The sequence below is a fragment of the Sycon ciliatum genome, chromosome 1 (genome assembly GCF_964019385.1).
Source record: "Sycon ciliatum chromosome 1, ocSycCili1.1, whole genome shotgun sequence".
Taxonomy (NCBI): Eukaryota; Metazoa; Porifera; class Calcarea; order Leucosolenida; family Sycettidae; genus Sycon; species Sycon ciliatum.
The window spans coordinates 82,340,709-82,358,195 of record NC_088643.1 but is presented as its reverse complement, the minus strand read 5'-3'; the positions used below and the strand labels follow the sequence as shown (position 1 = coordinate 82,358,195).

At 49.2% G+C, this 17,487-nt stretch overlaps 2 protein-coding genes across 3 annotated transcripts; one reads left to right on the top strand and one right to left on the bottom strand.

Moving 5' to 3' along the window:
* Positions 1-59: 59 nt before the first annotated feature.
* LOC135808184 (uncharacterized protein K02A2.6-like) lies at positions 60-4,379 on the bottom strand. The gene has a single exon (XM_065321341.1). It carries the CDS (start codon positions 4,377-4,379, stop codon positions 60-62), a length of 4,320 nt encoding a protein of 1,439 aa, XP_065177413.1.
* Positions 4,380-7,462: 3,083 nt separating this feature from the next.
* LOC135805868 (serine-rich adhesin for platelets-like) lies at positions 7,463-17,331 on the top strand. 2 transcript variants are annotated; one of them, XM_065319988.1, is made up of 15 exons: positions 7,465-7,700; positions 8,193-8,315; positions 8,730-9,535; positions 9,955-10,000; positions 10,424-10,573; positions 10,986-11,394; positions 11,851-11,934; positions 12,228-12,303; positions 12,504-12,580; positions 12,752-12,815; positions 13,273-13,423; positions 14,011-14,358; positions 14,889-15,121; positions 15,394-15,449; positions 15,861-17,331. In XM_065319988.1, exons 3-15 carry the CDS (start codon positions 8,867-8,869, stop codon positions 16,873-16,875), a joined length of 3,378 nt encoding a protein of 1,125 aa, XP_065176060.1. In that variant the 5' UTR covers positions 7,465-7,700; positions 8,193-8,315; positions 8,730-8,866; the 3' UTR covers positions 16,876-17,331. The 2 variants fall into 2 exon arrangements, with proteins under 2 accessions (XP_065176059.1, XP_065176060.1); XM_065319987.1 differs by lacking the exon at positions 8,193-8,315 and having other exon boundaries at positions 7,463-7,700.
* The last annotated feature ends 156 nt before the right edge of the window (positions 17,332-17,487 follow it).

Below are 17,487 nucleotides of genomic sequence, written 5' to 3'. Positions count from 1 at the left end.
ATGAAGAATGAAAACAACAAAGCAGAGACAGCAGAAATTGACATTAGTGATCAAGAGTGTCAATCATAGGACTGTCCATGATGCGAACCAATGTTTAAACGCTGGGGTGGCTTGCGCTGACGTGCGCTGCGGCGGGACGGCGGCGGCGGAGAAGAGGCGTCAGCAGCAGCCGGTTGGACAACAAGCGGTGCAGGCACAAGTGGGCGATACGGACGCAGGAATCTGCGGTTCCGCCAATAAATGCGACCACTCGGCAACTTCACTAGGTAGTCCCGATGATTACCGACAGCAACAATGACCCCACGAATAGACCACTGCTTGGTGCGCGGATGCTGAACATCCACGTGGGTGCCGAGGCGGAGCTGCGGCAACGAGCGACGAGTTGACGACTTGTCTGTGACGGAATCGTCGGATGGCATGGCAGTCTCATCACGTGTCGTCGCTTTGGAGAGCCAGGATGAATCAAACTCCTTCCAATGTGCAATGACGAATGACTGGAGAGAGCGGCCATATAGGAGCTCAGCGGGGCTCTGACCAGAGGAGCCAGGTGTGTTTCGCCATTCCAGTAGCCCTCGGCGGAAGTCATCTGTGTCAAGATTGCCATTCACGGTTGTCTTGGTGATAAGACGCTTCATGGCTTTGACAGCAGCTTCGGCGTGCCCATTACTCTGCGGGTAGTGGGGAGAGGACATGACATGGTTTACCTGCCAGCGCTTACAAAACTCAGCAAACTTATGCGAGGAGAACTGGGGACCACCATCTGTACACAGCACAGCAGGAACACCAACATCAGAGAACCAGCGACGGAATGCGAGTATCACGTCATGCGATGAGGTGGTGCGGCCAGTACGCGCGACACAGGGCCAACCGGTCAAACGATCTGCATACACAAGGAAGTCGTGACCTTGACAAGTGAACAAATCGGCAGATGCACATTCAAACGGGAGTGTTGGGGTTCGGTCGTTCAGCAGGGGCTCAGCTGGCTGGGACGACTGGTGTTCGCGGCAAGCAGGACAAGAACGAACGAGTGTATCAATGTCCTTGGTGATACCGGACCAGTATACAAGCTGACGCGCACGAGACTTAGTACGCACTAGGCCTTGGTGTGAAGCGTGGAGGTTGTGCAATACCTGAGCACGCAATGATTCAGGAACAACAATGCGGTTGCCCTTCAACACAATGCCATGGTCGACGGAGAGATGCTCACGTCCATTCCAGTACGCACGTAACGGAGCAGGCAACTTCTGCTGGCGATCAGGGAATCCAGTCAAGCTACACTCAATCAATGACTGGTACGTGGCATCTGCAGCTGCAGCTTCCCGCAGCTCTGCAACCTTGAGATTCGCATTCGGCTCAGTGTCCGAGTGCACCATGCAGATCTGAATGCTGCGGCAATGAAGCGACGGGGCTTCACCAAGCTCATCAGTGGTGGAAGGAATGCCAACAGGATTCCGGGACAGCGCATCGGCGAAGGCATTTTCAGAACCTTTTCGCCAAGATGCCTGCAGCTGATAGGCTTGGAGCTTGAGGCGTAATCGTAGAAGACGCGGGTTCTCGATCTGATCCAACGAATATGAGTTGATGATCGGAATCAGGGGCTTGTGGTCGGTGACGACTTCAAATGGCGCACCAGACAGGTAGATGCGGCATTTGCGCACGGCCCATACTACAGCGAGCATTTCCAACTCGATGACAGCATAACGGGTTTCAGCATCAGACAGGTAGCGGGATCCACACTGAATAATACGCCACTGATCATTCTGCTTTTGCCAAAGCACGAATCCGAGACCTCTTAGAGCGGATGCATCGGTTTCAAGCCGGAGGTCTTGACCAACTTGATAGAAAGCGAGAACCGGAGGAGACAAGAGAGCTTCCTGTGTCTGTTCAAACGCTGCAGTGTGGCTAGCGTCCCACATGAACTCACGGGAGGTCTTGAGCAGGCCACGCAGAGGATTGGTCAACTCGGCTAGATGTGGAGTGAACTCGCCACATTGGTTCACTAGACCGAGGAACGAACGGAGATCAGTTCTGTTGGCGGGTACTGGAAACTGGCGAATACCGGACGTCTTATCATCGTCGACGACCCAGCCATCAGGCGTGACGTTGTAGCCGCAGAAATGGATACGTTGCGTACCGAACACAAACTTGGCGGGGCTGAACGTGATACCATGCTCCCTGGCGCAGAGCAGAATCTCGCGCACGTGGCTGACATGCGACAGAAAGTCGTCGTCGTACGCTAGGCAATCATCGACTACCTTGCCGAGACGCGGGATGGCAGAGAACGCAGCATCAGTGCGCCGGTTGAACTCATCCCCAGCAGATATTAGACCCTGCGGGTTCCGTAGATAACGATATCTGCCGTACGGGGTGATAAACGTGGTGAATTCCTGAGCAGTGTCACTGAGAGGAATCTGCCAGTAGCCGTGCCTTGCATCGAGCTTCGTAAAGAACTTAGCAGAGCCAACTCCAGAGACAACGTCACGTGCCGTATGTACGGGATGCGCGGGACGACGGACTTGGTCGTTCAGCCGCTTGAAGTCAACTGTGAGGCGCTTCTCAGTGCTGCCCTTCTTGTCTACTATGACAATCGGATGGCACCATTCACTAGGCTCCGTCACTGGTTCAATGATCCCGTCGCTGACCATGCCGTCGAGCTGAGTCTTGATCTGGTCACGGAATGCATACGGTATTGGTCGAGCAGTGTGCACACAGGAAGGCTTAGAATCATGCTGTAGCTCAATTTCCATTGGCGGACCTTCCATTGGCTTCAGACCGGAATCCGAGAAAACGTCAGCGAACTCTTGCAGGAGCTGCTCACGTGTCCGCGCTAACTCAGCATCACTAGGATGAGCGCATGACGAAACAGCTGCACAGATCTTGGGTGAAGATGCACCCTCGTGTTCAGCGGTGAATTGGACTGGCCAATCAGGTGGGAGAAACTTCAGCGCACGCAATGAGGTATGAGAGAGCAGGGCATCGTGTAGACCCTTGTACACATGGATGACGGTTTCATGCTGCGTCTCACCGACTCGTAGAGTCGCACGTATCTTGCCCAGGTTGCGTAGCGGCTCACCGGTCACAGCCTGCACACAGTCGTGGTCGTCATCTAAGTTCTCGACGAACCCACCGATCTGCGTGAGGTGCTCCTCGCCAATGGCATCAACGTCACTGCCTGTGTCTGGTGTCCAGGACAGTTGGGATGGCTGATCCTCTGTTTGCAGCATGGTCGAAACAGGTACTGTGCGACGGTCCACGCGAGATGCACGCTGTAGCTTCAGCTGGCCAAGCTTGGCAGCAGAGCTAGTCTTCGGCTGTTTCTGGCGCTTGCACATTCGCTGAAAATGCCCAATGCCATGACAGGAGTTGCACTTCTTGCCCTTGGCAGGACATACAGATTTCGTGTGGTCAGAACGACCACAATTTGGACAAGTGGACTTGGCCGCACTTGATGTCTCACTTGGCTTAGAGTCAGCTGGCTTGTGACGTTTCTGCTGCTTGTACGCCGACTGCTTGGCAGCACTTGCCTGGAGGCCAGGACTGGGCATGTGTGCCTTGGTGTGGTATGCTGCTTCCTCCGTCCGACAGAGGGTGACAGCCTGGTCGAGCGTGAGACCATGAGTTGCGAGCAACTTGTGTCGCGTCTCATCGTTCCGCACACCAATGACGACGCGGTCGCGCAGAGATTCCTCCTTGAGGGTACGGCCGAGGCCTTTGCACTGCGCACAGCAGCGAGCATCACACGTTCCACATAGGCTGTGTGACAAGAAGTCGCATGCACTTTGTAGTTCACACAGGGCTGTGTAAAACGCATCAAATGATTCTCCAGCTTGCTGGACACGCTGGTAAAACTCTATGCGGTCTAACAGTGGATTACGTTGCCGTCTGATATACGCCTGAATGCGCTCCAGCATCAGGTCGACGTCAGCTGAAGCTGGTATGCAAATAATATCCTCTCGGATAAAACGTCGCAGCTCCTCATCGAAACACTGACGGAGTGTTGCCACTCTGGCCTCACGAGCCTGGCTGGCCAAATGCTGGCAAACACTAAAATCTCTCCAGCTCTCAACGAAGGAGTGAAAATCAGCCAGCGTCGCAGACGACAATAAGTGTGGGCAGGAAACACTGTTCACTGGCCGTGGTGCTGAGGTCTGCGAGGTGGACTGAGCTGGTGCTGAGGGCTGCGGAGTGAACTGAGGCTGCGATGGTGATAGCGACCTGCTCTGAACATTCTTGAACAGATCTTGCATCGCCTTATCACGAGCCTCAGCTGCACGCATCTGCTGCTCCATAAATTTCATCAGGACACCCATTTGAGATTCCTGCTGTCGCTCGGTCGCGGAGGACAGGTCAAATCCGGTATCGTCCTGTGATTGTTCCATTACGATTAGTCACTCTCGTCCACGAGTACGAACAAATACACTACTAAAATAATTCAACTGAGACAGAGTTTCGATCGCGGAAACTACTACTTCACACGGAAAAAACAACTGGGCCCGTGCAAACACTACAAGGTGCGGACACAAGGCACGGACACAGGAAAGAACAAGTTCACTGCGCCATGATACGTTACTATTTATTCGTGAAGACTTGGGAACGGAAACAAAACATGTCATGAGAAAGAACAACAGGAAAAAGAAGCACACTCAACTAATCCGTGTGTGTGCGTGCATGCAGTACAACTATGACGTAATGAATATAGATACACATCAGTATGTATGTATGTATGTCTGTCTGTCTGTCTGTGTGTCTGTCTCTCTCTGTGTCTGTGTGTGTGTGTGTGTGTGTCTGTCTGTCTGTCTGTCTGTCTGTCTGTCTGTCTCTCTCTCTCTCTCTGTCTCTCTCTCTCTCTCTCTCTCTCTCTCTCTCTCTCTCTCTCTCTCTCTCTCTCTCTCTCTCTCTCTCTCTCTCTCTCTCTCTCTCTCTCTCTCTTTCTTTAGTAGTCTTTACATTGCTGGACCAATTCCTAAGTCACAATAAAATTATCAGGTTGACTTCGTTTTCGTGCTTTGCACTAATCAATGTGAAAGTAATTTTTTATCTGGTAAACACAGTCGTTGTTGGTGGTGGTGGTGGTGGTGGTGGTGGCGGCGGAGGTGGTGGTGGTGGCGGAGGTGGTGGTGGTGGCGGAGGTGGTGGTGGTGGTGGTTGCGGAGGTGGTGGTGGTGGTGGTGGCGGCGGCAGCGGAGGTGGTGGTGGTGGTGGCGGAGGTGGTGGCGGCGGCGGAGGTGGTGGTGGTGGCGGCGGAGGTGGTGGTGGTGGCGGAGGTGGTGGTGATGGTGGCGGCGGAGGTGGTGGTAGCGGAGGTGGTGGTAGCGGAGGTGGTGGTGGTGGCGGCGGCGGAGGTGGTGGTAGCGGAGGTGGTGGTAGCGGAGGTGGTGGTGGTGGTGGCGGAGGTGGAGGTGGTGGTGGTGGTAGCCATTACTGTAAATCTACTAATGTTCGGCCCATTCAAATTTCGGCCTCCCTGGGCTAAAGCCTAAAACCCATTTCGACCGCATAAAATGTTTGGCCTGTACTGCTGCCGCCTGTATGCACTGTCACACTGAACCTTGCGAAACAAAATGTCGGCCGCAACAAATTTTCGGCCAAACACGACCAGGCCGAAAATAGCCGAAAATAAGTAAACGCCGAATATTTTGTAGACTAACAGTACGTGTTACAGTACACATGGTACATGTGGAATGAAAGTGTTTGTGTGGAGATAAGCAGTGAGATAGCAGTAGACTTGCTTGTACCACTGGACTACCAACAGCCAAGAGGTAAAGAATCCTGATAGTGAAGTTCTAATCGAGAAATTCTTTGACCAGTACCAAATATGACTCAAACTACAGTTGTGGCAAAAGAAATCCAGCCCGCGAGCCGAAAGCAGCACAAAGGCCTAAGCGGCCCTCGGATGGGTTTTCGGACCGTGTTTGATGCATGAATTGGAACAGTGGCGCTACCTTTGACTCGCGGGTCGGATTTCTTTGGCCACGACTGTAATTGACCCACTGGAAATCGAAAAATCCAATTGCATTTTGTATCACATCATGTACAACTAAGAGCAAAATACTTGAACGGACACCAGTTCCTACAACACTGAATATCTGAACCAGTTCCTACTTCGCTTCCATTTCGGCACTTGCATCATGGGCAGCATCAGGTACATGATGAAACAATGATAGCATTCTATAAAAGCCATACAGGAGTAGTCTGTATACAGTTTGGCTTGCAAAGCATGGGAATTCCCACCCCAGTCCCTCCAGGAAATTGCGATTTCATGGATGCAACAATTTCGCGCTGGCCAGTGAAATCTGACCACTCGTGTCACCACCGCCGCGAGTTGCATGGTGGACGGGTGAGCTCAGCTCAGGGTCGAGTGGTGCTGGACACAGGGCGCAGAATCTGTCCCAGCGGACTTCACTGGCCAGCACAATTGCCAATGTGAAAATAGGACTATGATTATTGATGAGATGTGAACACGATATGGCTTACTACCATTGACTCAGACTAGCGCATATTCTTATTTTCACAGGACACATAACTCCACTGCGTACCCAGCATTCAACATCACACAAGACCACACTGAGTGCACAGTAGCTTGTAAGTGTTAGATCAGAATTATTTTTTTATGAATGCCATCAGGCATTAGGGAGCACATTTGAGTAAAAATTAAATACTTGGAATATGTACATGTACATGCATGTACGGCACCAGAAGGTTTGACTTTGTTCTTCTACGTACGGCAAATGAGAGCTATTAAAAAAAATATGGCTAGATAATCACCGTCTTACTTTCCATGCAGATGTTAAATTTTTGGAGTATTTCGCTTCAACCAGATGAAGACAGCTTGCAATTGTGCAGAATGCAGCCAAGATCCAGTTTCTTGTGGCCAGACACGAGTACAGTCCAACGCCACACGTGCCAATTCCAAACAGGACGTTGAACCAGGCGAATGACGACAGCAGGTTGATTTGGTTTTTGGGCAGGGATGAGATGGCCATGAAGCAAGACAGAGCTGTGCTGATCCATGCTACCTCCCACCATGGCCACAACGGCGCTTCACTGCCCAGTGAAAGGATAATGTGAAGTAAGGCACCAGCCGCCAATGCGAAATGGCAGTAGAGGACTTTCATAAGGCCACTTTTCAGCTTGACACTTTGTGTGTAATGAGTAGCAACACGTTCGCGATGGGAGAAGTCCGAGCCATCCGTGCCCGATTCAGTTTTCGCCTTCCTAGATGCCATCTGTATAACTCACGGATCAGAAGCACGATTCGTGGGCAATTGGTAACTTCAAAACAATCAGGATCTGGTGGATATGAGCTACTGTAGGCCAAACAAAGAGGTAGTAAACGTCGACGTCGTCCTTTTCTTTCCTTTTCAATGCAAAACCGATTTTTCAGATTTTCTTTGCCGATCGGCATCATTTTTATTTGATCACGTGGCAGCCCAGTGTAGCTTTGGCGGGGAAACATAAAAAGCAAAAGCAGCGGAAGAAGCGCAGAGCTGCTAGTGCTATTGCATGTAACGACTACAGCAGCGTTACATGTTGCGCTATTTGTTCGTGCAGGCAGAACGAGCTCAACTCAGTTACGAGTAGGGCCTTTCTGATCTGAGCATGTTGGCTGTGATGTGAGGGAACTGAAGTTTTTAGTTATTAGGACACATACAGACGCCCTCAGCTCACAGGCACATCGATGTCGTCGCCGAAGTCTCAAGGTAGGTATCAAATTGAAGGACTGAATGTTAGCATTGTATTAGTAGTACATAATAGTGGTAACAGGTTAAAATACAATGCGTTGTATTCCCGCTAGTAATGTACTTTTTTGGTTTTTTAATTACTAGTACCCGGCAGTAGCCCGCTAGCTGCGCATCACTGCAGCAGTAGTAGGGGTAGCAACAACAAACATGCCAGTACACTGAGCAACATGATTATAGAATGTTAGCAATAGCCAATGAGTGCAGCACTGAGCATTACAGATACATTGCCACTTGTCAGTCCGCTCAGAAAGGATTATACTTCAAGAAACATGAGAGTTCCCATGCATGGGAATAACTAACAACACACAATTGTACTTGCCATAAGGTTTTCCTCTGACGGCACAACAAGTGCGGCATGCCACGCCGGCATTCGGAATCATGTCCCGAGCTGGGTCACGTGGCAGTTCAGAGCATCATGTGCACTACTTCCTGTTCTTCGGCTGTTGCTAGCTCCTTGCTGCGCCGACGATCTGAACTGTTTGACAACCTTGGGTAATTTCTGATCACCACCACCCACCTACTCATCTGTATCCATCAGTCTATCCCAAGGCAGCCCGAAAGTGAGAACCGCGGGTAAGGCCGGTATTGAGCCAAGTTTGCCTACATTTGGCCACTAGTACATCTGCACCCTAATTATATTCATGCATTCACTGCCACGTCTGACTCCTCGCTGGGCACTTCTTCCCCCAGAGGCGGATCCAGGAGATGTTCCAGGGGTTCCGCGGAACCCCCTGAATTTCGTAAATGTGCTACTGGCAACCACATGCGTGTCCATGGACATGTATCAGCTAGTCAGTTTTGACTATACTGGAACCCCCCTGTAGAGATCGCTGGGTCTGCCGCTGTGTCTCCCCTCTTCCTGTTGCCTTGCCACTGGCCCTACTAACGGTTTCCATGTAGGGCAAAGAGTGTATCTGGTTTACAACTTACTATTATTGAAATACAATCATATTCGGATCTTCTGCCATCTCTTTCTGTCGTGTCCAGCTGAGCTGGCAAGCACAACGGATTGGTTGTTGGCACCCGCAGGGAACCTTGGTCGGGTGGGAAATGGGGCCGTTCCGTCAGTCTTTTCTGACCTGACCAACATTACGTTGCTCCCACCAAGCCCCAAACATCCGGCAATGGTCACTGTACCTGCAGTCGGAGCAACCCCACGATCAATGTCGACAGCGCCGTCGGTAGTAGTGAGTATGCTTAGTCCTCGCTCGAGGAACTTGCAAGGAACTCCAGTTGCATCACCTCCCTCTCCAAGCCATCATCCAGCCCACAGACAGTCGGCTTTTGAAGAGGGTCAGGGAGCTAGCTCCCACTCAGATTCAATTCCCGGTACGCCATTGAGTAAGCTCAGTCTTCGCACTGACTCGCTTACATGTACCACCAGCATGCCTAACAGCCGGAGCCCGTTGCCAGCTGATAATATCCACCCAGAAGCTGCACCGTTTTCTCGACAACGTGCCGCAGAAGTTACGAGTACCGGCTATGACCACGACAGGACACGGTCACTGCCATCGAAAGAAACATCACCTCCGACTTTCACATCCGATCAGATTCGACCTGAAATAGACAGTGTGAATGAAAACACTTCGGTTTCAAACACACTGGCACTGTACAAGGAGCAGCAGCAAACATTACTAGAGTATCATCGTCGGCAACTTGCTGATGTGGCCGCGCAACAGCAGACCATAGAGCAGCAACAACGACTGTGCGAGCAGCTGACTGATTTGATCGCCGACCAGGAGAGCGTTCTTCATGAGCATGCCCTTCAATCATTGCGATCACAAATACCGTCGGTAAGTTTGGCTCTTCCCTCAAAGACATGAAGTATTGTAGCAGCGTCACACCTGCATAAGTATGATGTTTTGAATTTTGCCATTCATACTATTTTGCCATTCATACTATTGAACATGAAACTGCAGGAAGCGTCCACCCAAATTCTTCTCTGAACTGGGAATGAATTATTCAATCGAGTTGATATTTGTACCTGTGTGTACTCATACTACACACCTGTCATTGCAGAAAAGGGTGGCTCGAATTCTACTTCCCCGCCCCATTGTGTGCCTGCCACCATACATTTCTTTGCACTTTCCCGCATCTCGCAGTGAACTATTGATCTGCATGCATTATTGCTTCGTTGCTCTTCTATGCTTCTACTATGTTGCTGCTTGGCAAGTGGTACTGTTATATTGATTTGCGTTTTCACCATGCCTAGGTACACGATGGTAGCAGTCTGTCAACCATACCAGCGTGGAATCAAGGTAAGCCTGTGTGGCAGTGCCATCGTGTCGGTGTTTGGCATCCACTGGCCAACTTGATGCTGGCAAGGCTGATTATCATTAATGTTGCGGGTACTCACACGTACTATGGATTTGCATGCCATGTATTGAAGTCGCTATGTTTGTGAATAAACCTGGTAACCTTTTCACAGTGTCGGCGAGAGGGGTGGGCGAGTATAAAGCCATGTTTAGCAGTCCTGCACTGATGTGGCACCTACTGAAAATGGCTAGCATGCTGTCAATCCAACTACTCACGTATAGGAAGTACTCAGACGGACTGGGCAGTTCACCAGTCACCAGGTAACAGTGTGTATGTGTTGTATGCTATCAATTGTATAGCATCATTGCTAAATCGCCCACAGTAGACTAAACGTAGAGTATTTGCGTTATTCTGTTTGTCGATAGGAGTGTTTCTAGACAGTGACGTTGGTATGGATGAGGATGAAAATGCTACACCATTGCATAGCACATCACTGTACATCCCAGTGCCGAGCGATGTGGAGGATCCGAATATCATGGGAGATCTTGTGCCGCAAATCCTTGATGACGGTCTGGGTGAGTCCGAACAATGATCCTGTGTTGACGGCGGGGTCACGGAAGTCAAAACGACTCTTAAAAATATGTTTACAGACTGTGCATAGCATTGCCCTGGCTGGAGCCGTTGTTTGAGCCGTGGTCTCTCATGCATGGCAACGCTTTGTTTCAATGCCTTTGGGAGGCTCTCCTCCCGAGGCTCTCCTCCCAAGCAAGAGCCTTCCAAGCATTCTAACAAGCTCTGCAACAAAAGTCAAATTGAAAGTGAACTAGTACATGTTGGAGTTTTTGTGAGCGTACACAACTCAGCGAGAGTTTGTGGACTGAGATCGGATTTATCTATTTATGCTGGACATCACAACAAGCATTGGCTGTTGTCAGCGGCTGATGCAGTGGCTTCTCTTAATTCTGTCTTGTCTCTGACGTATCCTAGATACGCTACTTAATGATCCACCTGTAGCTCCGCTCAGTGAGTTTCTGGCAAAGGAGTCACTCGGTACCAAGTCTGCCCTTCTACCATCTATTATCAAGTCTTCTCCGGCGGTATCACATCCCACTGAGCTAGTGTACACTCACGAAGAAGCAGTGACTCATCACCCGCCAGATGCCATGCGTGTGAAGACGCATTCTTCGCCCGTGCCTGCCACCTTGCTGCCCCCACCGCATGCTGATCCTTCTCACCACTCCACGACTACGAGTTCTGAGTCTCAATCCCAAGCAGATGTGTCCGTTGACAATGCGACTACCGGCTTGCCTTCAGACAAACCGGCCATATCGTCCGCAATATCAAGCAAGATGGGAGAAGAATCAGGACCGTTTTCGATGGCTGATCTCCAAACTATGTGAGTACTTGTATAGCGGGCCAACGGTTCATGTAGCATTGTAGGTTGAGATGTTGATGTTAGGCTTTTGAAAGAGTCTGTTTAGTTCAGGTCATGCGGACTCCGATAGAGGATATGTGATAATGCCATCATTTGTGATACATTACATGGAGTGGCAAACACTTACCTGTGTCACCACAAGCACTTGCCACTGGTCAATACAATGTACATACAGCGATGTCATTGGTATAACCTTGATAGTGGCAAGTACTTTGAAGTAGGATCCAGGTGCAGGAATCGAATGCAGTGTCCTTGGATTCTAGGGAAATATTCGCCGATAGATTGCCAAGAGGCACACTTACCCATTCGGGATTCTAGCAACTGACTGTATAGTGTACTGGTAAAGGACCAGCCGTCATCTCCGACTAACTTACTAGTAGCTTGTCGAAAATATGGGTTGTGATATCTGTGTTTCAGCAAGGACGCTGCAACATCGGCTCAGGATATTCGTGAGACTCAACTTGTTCGTCTCGTCTCAAGCCTTGGCAGTGAATTGAGCCAGTACGTAACTGTGTGGTGGAGTGTTTTTTTTAGAAATGGCAAAATACAGTGAACATGTGCACATGTGCATGTCGAGTAGATCTACTGTTGTGCCGGTCTGTATGAGAACTCTTGTTACCCGTTGTAAGCGGCGATCACCAGTACCCGAAGCCAATCTCTGGTTGAATGTGTGGTCGTCATAGTCTTCAGATCAATGCCATCAGGAGAAATTTGACAATATGACATGTGTTTGCAAGAAGAAATCAGTCTCTCTCTCTCTCTCTCTCTCTCTCTCTCTCTCTTTCTCCCACTAGGTGCAAACAACAGCTGCAGAATAGCTTGCATGTTCAAAGGATACAGGCTGGTGCTCTACAGACGTTGTGGCATGAAGTAAGTTTGCAGTCTTTCCATCGCACACCCGGCGGCTTGGTATATGTCAGCTTCTTACACTTTGGCAAATTGAAATGTCGATCATCCGGGTCCAGGTGACACCTGTAGCAGTGTAGGCGCTGTAACTGTAAGCAATTCGGTGCTCACTGTTTCTTTTAAGGATTATTCCATTGGTTATTGTTGTCTTTGTCTGGATATAGATTCAAGACCTTCAGAAGCACCAGAGGGCGTCACAAGCACAGAGAACTCCCATCCCAGAGGAACATGAAGTGCCTGCGTGAGTCAGCTGGCGTTTCTTATTGGATTTTGAGTCTTGACAGTGATGTGCGTCGCCACTCTGCACTCCTACGTCATGATAGCGGGAGAAACATGGATGCATTTGTAATGGCACAGCATTGTTGATGTTGTCGTCGTCGCCATGTGTGTTTGTGTGGCCTGATGTCTGTAGAAACGAGCCAAACCCGGATAACGTATCTACGCTGAAAACCCTCTGTGAACAGCTCCAAACACAGGTACAGTAACTGATTAGTTTGCAGGGCAAGCATAGCATGCCTGGCATTTGTAGACTTTTCAATACACTCAGGTGCGGTGTATTTGCTGAAAAATACGGAGGTTTACATTCAGCTGCTGTCCACTGACTGTTTTTATGGTGCGGGTAAGGGTACTTGCATGTATTGGGTCACGGTATGGTGAGTGGAAGTGGAATTATATTATGTATACCTGTTTATTTACTGACAAACCTTGCCTATGTGCCTTTACTCCCCTTCCCCCCCCCCCCCCTTACAACAATGGAAATATGTGTGTGCTGTATGAGTAGAGCTGCCTCAGCTTTCATAGGTCAGTGCTATGTACCATAGGACCAAGCATGTGTATATCTACGAGACATACCAACAGTATTAGTTTGCGGAGCAAACCTCGTACGCTCCCTGTGTATTAAAACATCATGTTGGATTGTGTGTGACAACACAGGTTGAGTTTCTTGAGGATCGAGTCAGTGCTCTCTCGGGCTCTGTCTACGTAGCCGGCGAGACAAGGAGGCGTCTTCAGCGCTTGGGTTTTGGCCTCGAACATGACGATGACGATGATGATGTCGATGATGATGTCGATGGCGGAGCTGATGGTAAAATAGTTTTTAAATGCCATGGTACATGTATTGTATTGTACAGTAGTGTCGTCATGACTACAGTAGGTTAAGTTGCATGCGTATGTATAACAGTACCGTGTACCTGGCTGGACACCTACTTCAAGTATGAATGAACAAAGTGATAGAGCCATAGTCACACCTATGAATGAACAAAGTGATAGAGCGATAGTCATACAGGCTGGGCAGGTACGGGTTGTGTATTCTTCCTCGTGATTTGCTAGTGTCACTGTACTGTGCCTTGCACCAGCATGCCCAAGTTCGTACTCAGTCTCGTTTAGTTCAAATATTCAGCCAACGAGAAGCGTACACTTGCTGAGGTTTCAAGGTGTAGGTAAGCGGTAGAAGTAACTAGTTAGTCAGCCATGTGATAACAGGTACATACAGTCAGGTATGTGTGAGTTGCATGCCTAGCAGCACAGGTAGTCACGGTCTAATCTAATAGCACTGATGTACTTAGACTACTAGTACCACATGATCTAGTGACGTCTACTGGAGTCTGGCATGCAATCATTATCTCTATGATTCACATGCACCACATAAATCCGTTTCACCTTTTCCTGTAGAGGACATCACAGCGATGAACAACAATCCAGGCGTGGAAACCAGGGTGACTGCATCATATACCGATAGCAGCAGCAGCAGCAGCAGCACTAGCTTAGAGTCCATGTCAGCAGATTCCTTGAGTCCCAGTGATGAGGAGAACATGGAGGGTGCAGTATTGGCCAGTGAAAAGTCACCCCGGCGGTGCTCTTCTCCTCTTCGACCAGATAGCTGCAGCGAGGAAAGGGGAAGTCCTGAAGCCACTTCGCAGCATTCGGTATCAGAGTCCGATGGTGATGATGACGTCGCTCTGCTTTCCAATGAACATGTGCTGTGCACTGAGCCACGTCACCATGACATCATTGATAGTGGTGAGTGATAGTCATGCTTCAGTTGTCAGTGCCTGTGGCAATTAACTCACTGAAAATTGGTCTAAGTTACAAGTCTTTACAATGAATGCTGCTTATTCTTTTTAGACATCGAACGTGCTATTTCTGATCCTAATGATGACCTAATTCATTATCAATATAATAGTCGATGTGCCTGCACAAGCGTCCATTGCCAAGTACAAGCTAAGTTTCTGGGTACTTGCCAACGTGCTAGATACTGCGAGGGCAGAGCCATATGAGACAACTTGAGTGCTTGCACGTACCCGAATTTGACACTTTTCTGATACAGCCAGAATGTCAGATGCCTGTTTCAAGCTCCTCAACGTTTTTTTGTAGACAATCCAACACTGTATGTGTGCATGTGTGTATACCGGTATGTGTGTTTGTGTGTTTACAAGTGTGTGTGTGTGTGTGTGTGTGTGTGTGTGTGTGTGTGTGTGTGTGTGTGTGTGTGTGTGTGTGTGTGTGTGTGAGTGTGTGAGTGTGTGAGTGTCTTTCACTGTCAATCACAGACGGTGCTGAGTGGAGTATAAGCGTCCGCCGCTGGTCAACACATGAAGTGCTACTGGCGTGGCAGTGCTGTGGCGTGAACACCGGTTTCCAGAGTCCCAACGTACAGCAGCTCCAGCACACTGACGAGGGAAGCTTTCTTGACATGGTGCCGTCAGAAGCCGATGATAGTACAGGTGATGGAGGACTTCTTGGCTATCGCCTGCTGATAAACAATGTCCCCGTCATACCCATGGTAAGCTATAACTGCTGCAGTATAAGATCATTGGTGCTAACATATACATCATGCACTGCAAAGACCAGTGACTCTCACTGGTTTGGATGACGTAGACACATTATCGGAGAATTGGAAACGCTTCCCATTTGTTTTACAGATTTTCACTGGCATAGTGTTTTCGGTATTTCTAGCCTTTTGTTTCTGTATCATAAATTGATAAATTGAAATAATTCTAGTTGGATGCAGCTGTATGCCGACATGTTGTTTGGTTACCTTATCCCCGTCTGCAGATACCATCTCCAGCAAGTCAAGTTCTAATATCAGGCCTGGCTGATGGTGAATATGAGTAAGCTTCTACTCTCAGATCCTAGTACAATCCTTCTGCTGTGCACTGATCAAACACAGCTCACATGCATGAGGTCTCTACAGTTACTGATTGGATTTCATGTGAAAATCTTTCTGAATCACTCCCATCATCATTAAAAGTTTCCGCCCGATTTCCAAGAAAGTAAGGAATGGACAATAGCCGCGTGTGGAGTTCCTGTCTTCAGAAATCTCATACATGTCACGTTCTCCATGGCTGTTGCCTTGTCCAAGAAATGTTGTGTCAGGTATGGATAACAGAAGGCTGGTAACAGAATAGACTCTGAGTTTTATGTTGTGAATCCGAGTTTCACACCAAGGCGATCATGAGACTGCGATAACCATTTTGCCTTCTATTGTCGATGTGCACGTTTTGTATCGTGTCGCGCTGCAGGCTGTCTTTGTTGAAGGTCCACATCAATGGTGAAACGTTGCTCGGCAGGCCTGTCTCAGTGAGCACTTCAGACAGTCGGGAGAGTAGCGGCTCAGATGCCATTGTGAAGTCAGTGTCCTCACGCGAAGCATTAGCATCACCACGCTGCTCATCTACCGCCCTGCTACCCAGCACTCCTCGGCTGAGAATACACTACAAGAGCCTGGGCAAGGTTGCTGGGCAGGCCGTGCTGGCAACCCTGAAACACGGCGACACAGCGGACAGTGCCGACTCCTCTCAGCTGGACTCCAAACACTCGTCTCCAATCAGTCATGCTTCGGACTGGTCTTCACCCAGTCTCCCATCACCATCCACGTCATTGTCAACGCACCCCACCACCACCACCGCCACCACCAGCACAATCACAACCAGCAGCAGAAGCCCAAACATACCTGAAGCACAGGGACAATTACCATTGAGGAAGAAGACTGGCGGTCGCAGCACTGAAGAAGGCATTGTTACAAATGCTGGTGAGTTACATGATTTCGATGCTGATGGAGCACACAATGATCAGTTGCCTGACGCAGGCATATCGGTGGAGCCCATCAACCATGCCACACGCGCATCTGCTCTCCTGACCCAACTCAAAAGGGAGATGTCGGAGATCAGACCCCTCAATAATGAAGTGTCAGTTGATGTAGCTGCACTGTCAGAGCCAACAGAGACTACATCAATATCGATCAGTGGACATGAGAGTGATGTTTCAATTCCTGAGAATGCATCTCCTTCCAGTAGGCCAAGTCCACTTCAATCATCAGTAATCAAGTCAAATCACACTCCCAAAGTGACTGCAATCATACCAACCACTCCGAAGTCTGCTGAGTCACATGGCGGTGTTGAGCATTCCGAAACTGACACACATGGGTACACACCGGACAGTAGGCGTGCAGCATCAGCAGTGCCGTCCCCACGCAGCAACAGCGCTGGCAAGCGTCCTACACCTGTACCGCTGGCATGTTCTTTCAAGCTCCAGTAATCCGGCACTCGACCAGTGCAGCCCGCAACTTCAACCGAACAAGAATTTGACTTTTTAGTGCGTTTAAAAGCGCTCTGCACTCAGGTTATGTATTATGAAATGGAAACCTCGACTGAATAATCCTGGACAATGCCTCAGAGAGGAGATGTGCTATATAAAATTCAATATAGGACTGACGTACTTCTGCAATATTTTCTATCTACACGTGCATGTACATTACGATACTCGGATGAAATTGTAAAACTGTTCAGTCCATGATATTGTGATGATGATCTTATCTTTTTAACAAGGCATTTGTGTTAATTTAACAATCAAAAGAGCTCGTGGCAGCCACCTCTGGCTGTTGATGAAGCCGCACTAACGCCACACTCTCTTCAAACTATCTGTCCTCTTTTTATGATTATTAATACCACGACTTCTACAATGACCAGACTTCTGTCGATCTTTTGCTATTCATGTTTCAGTCTACCGAAGCAGATCATCACGCCTCTCATAACAAGAACAGGTCTTGGAGACTTCGGCTCAAATTTGTGTTGCACCGCTAGTGTCCATATTCATCCTGGAATAGCAAAGTTACGTGCATGGGGAATTGCTACACACGCGCGCGTGCAC

Coding starts and splice junctions, on each gene's coding strand:
- LOC135808184 (XM_065321341.1), bottom strand. CDS start 4,379: ATGGAACAATCACAGGACGATACCGGATTTGACCTGTCCTCCGCGACC.
- LOC135805868 (XM_065319987.1), top strand. CDS start 7,679: ATGTCGTCGCCGAAGTCTCAAG. Junction 11,935..12,227: donor CTTGGCAGTGAATTGAGCCA/GTACGTAACTGT, acceptor TTCTCCCACTAG/GTGCAAACAACAGCTGCAGA. Junction 13,424..14,010: donor TGTCGATGGCGGAGCTGATG/GTAAAATAGTTT, acceptor CTTTTCCTGTAG/AGGACATCACAGCGATGAAC.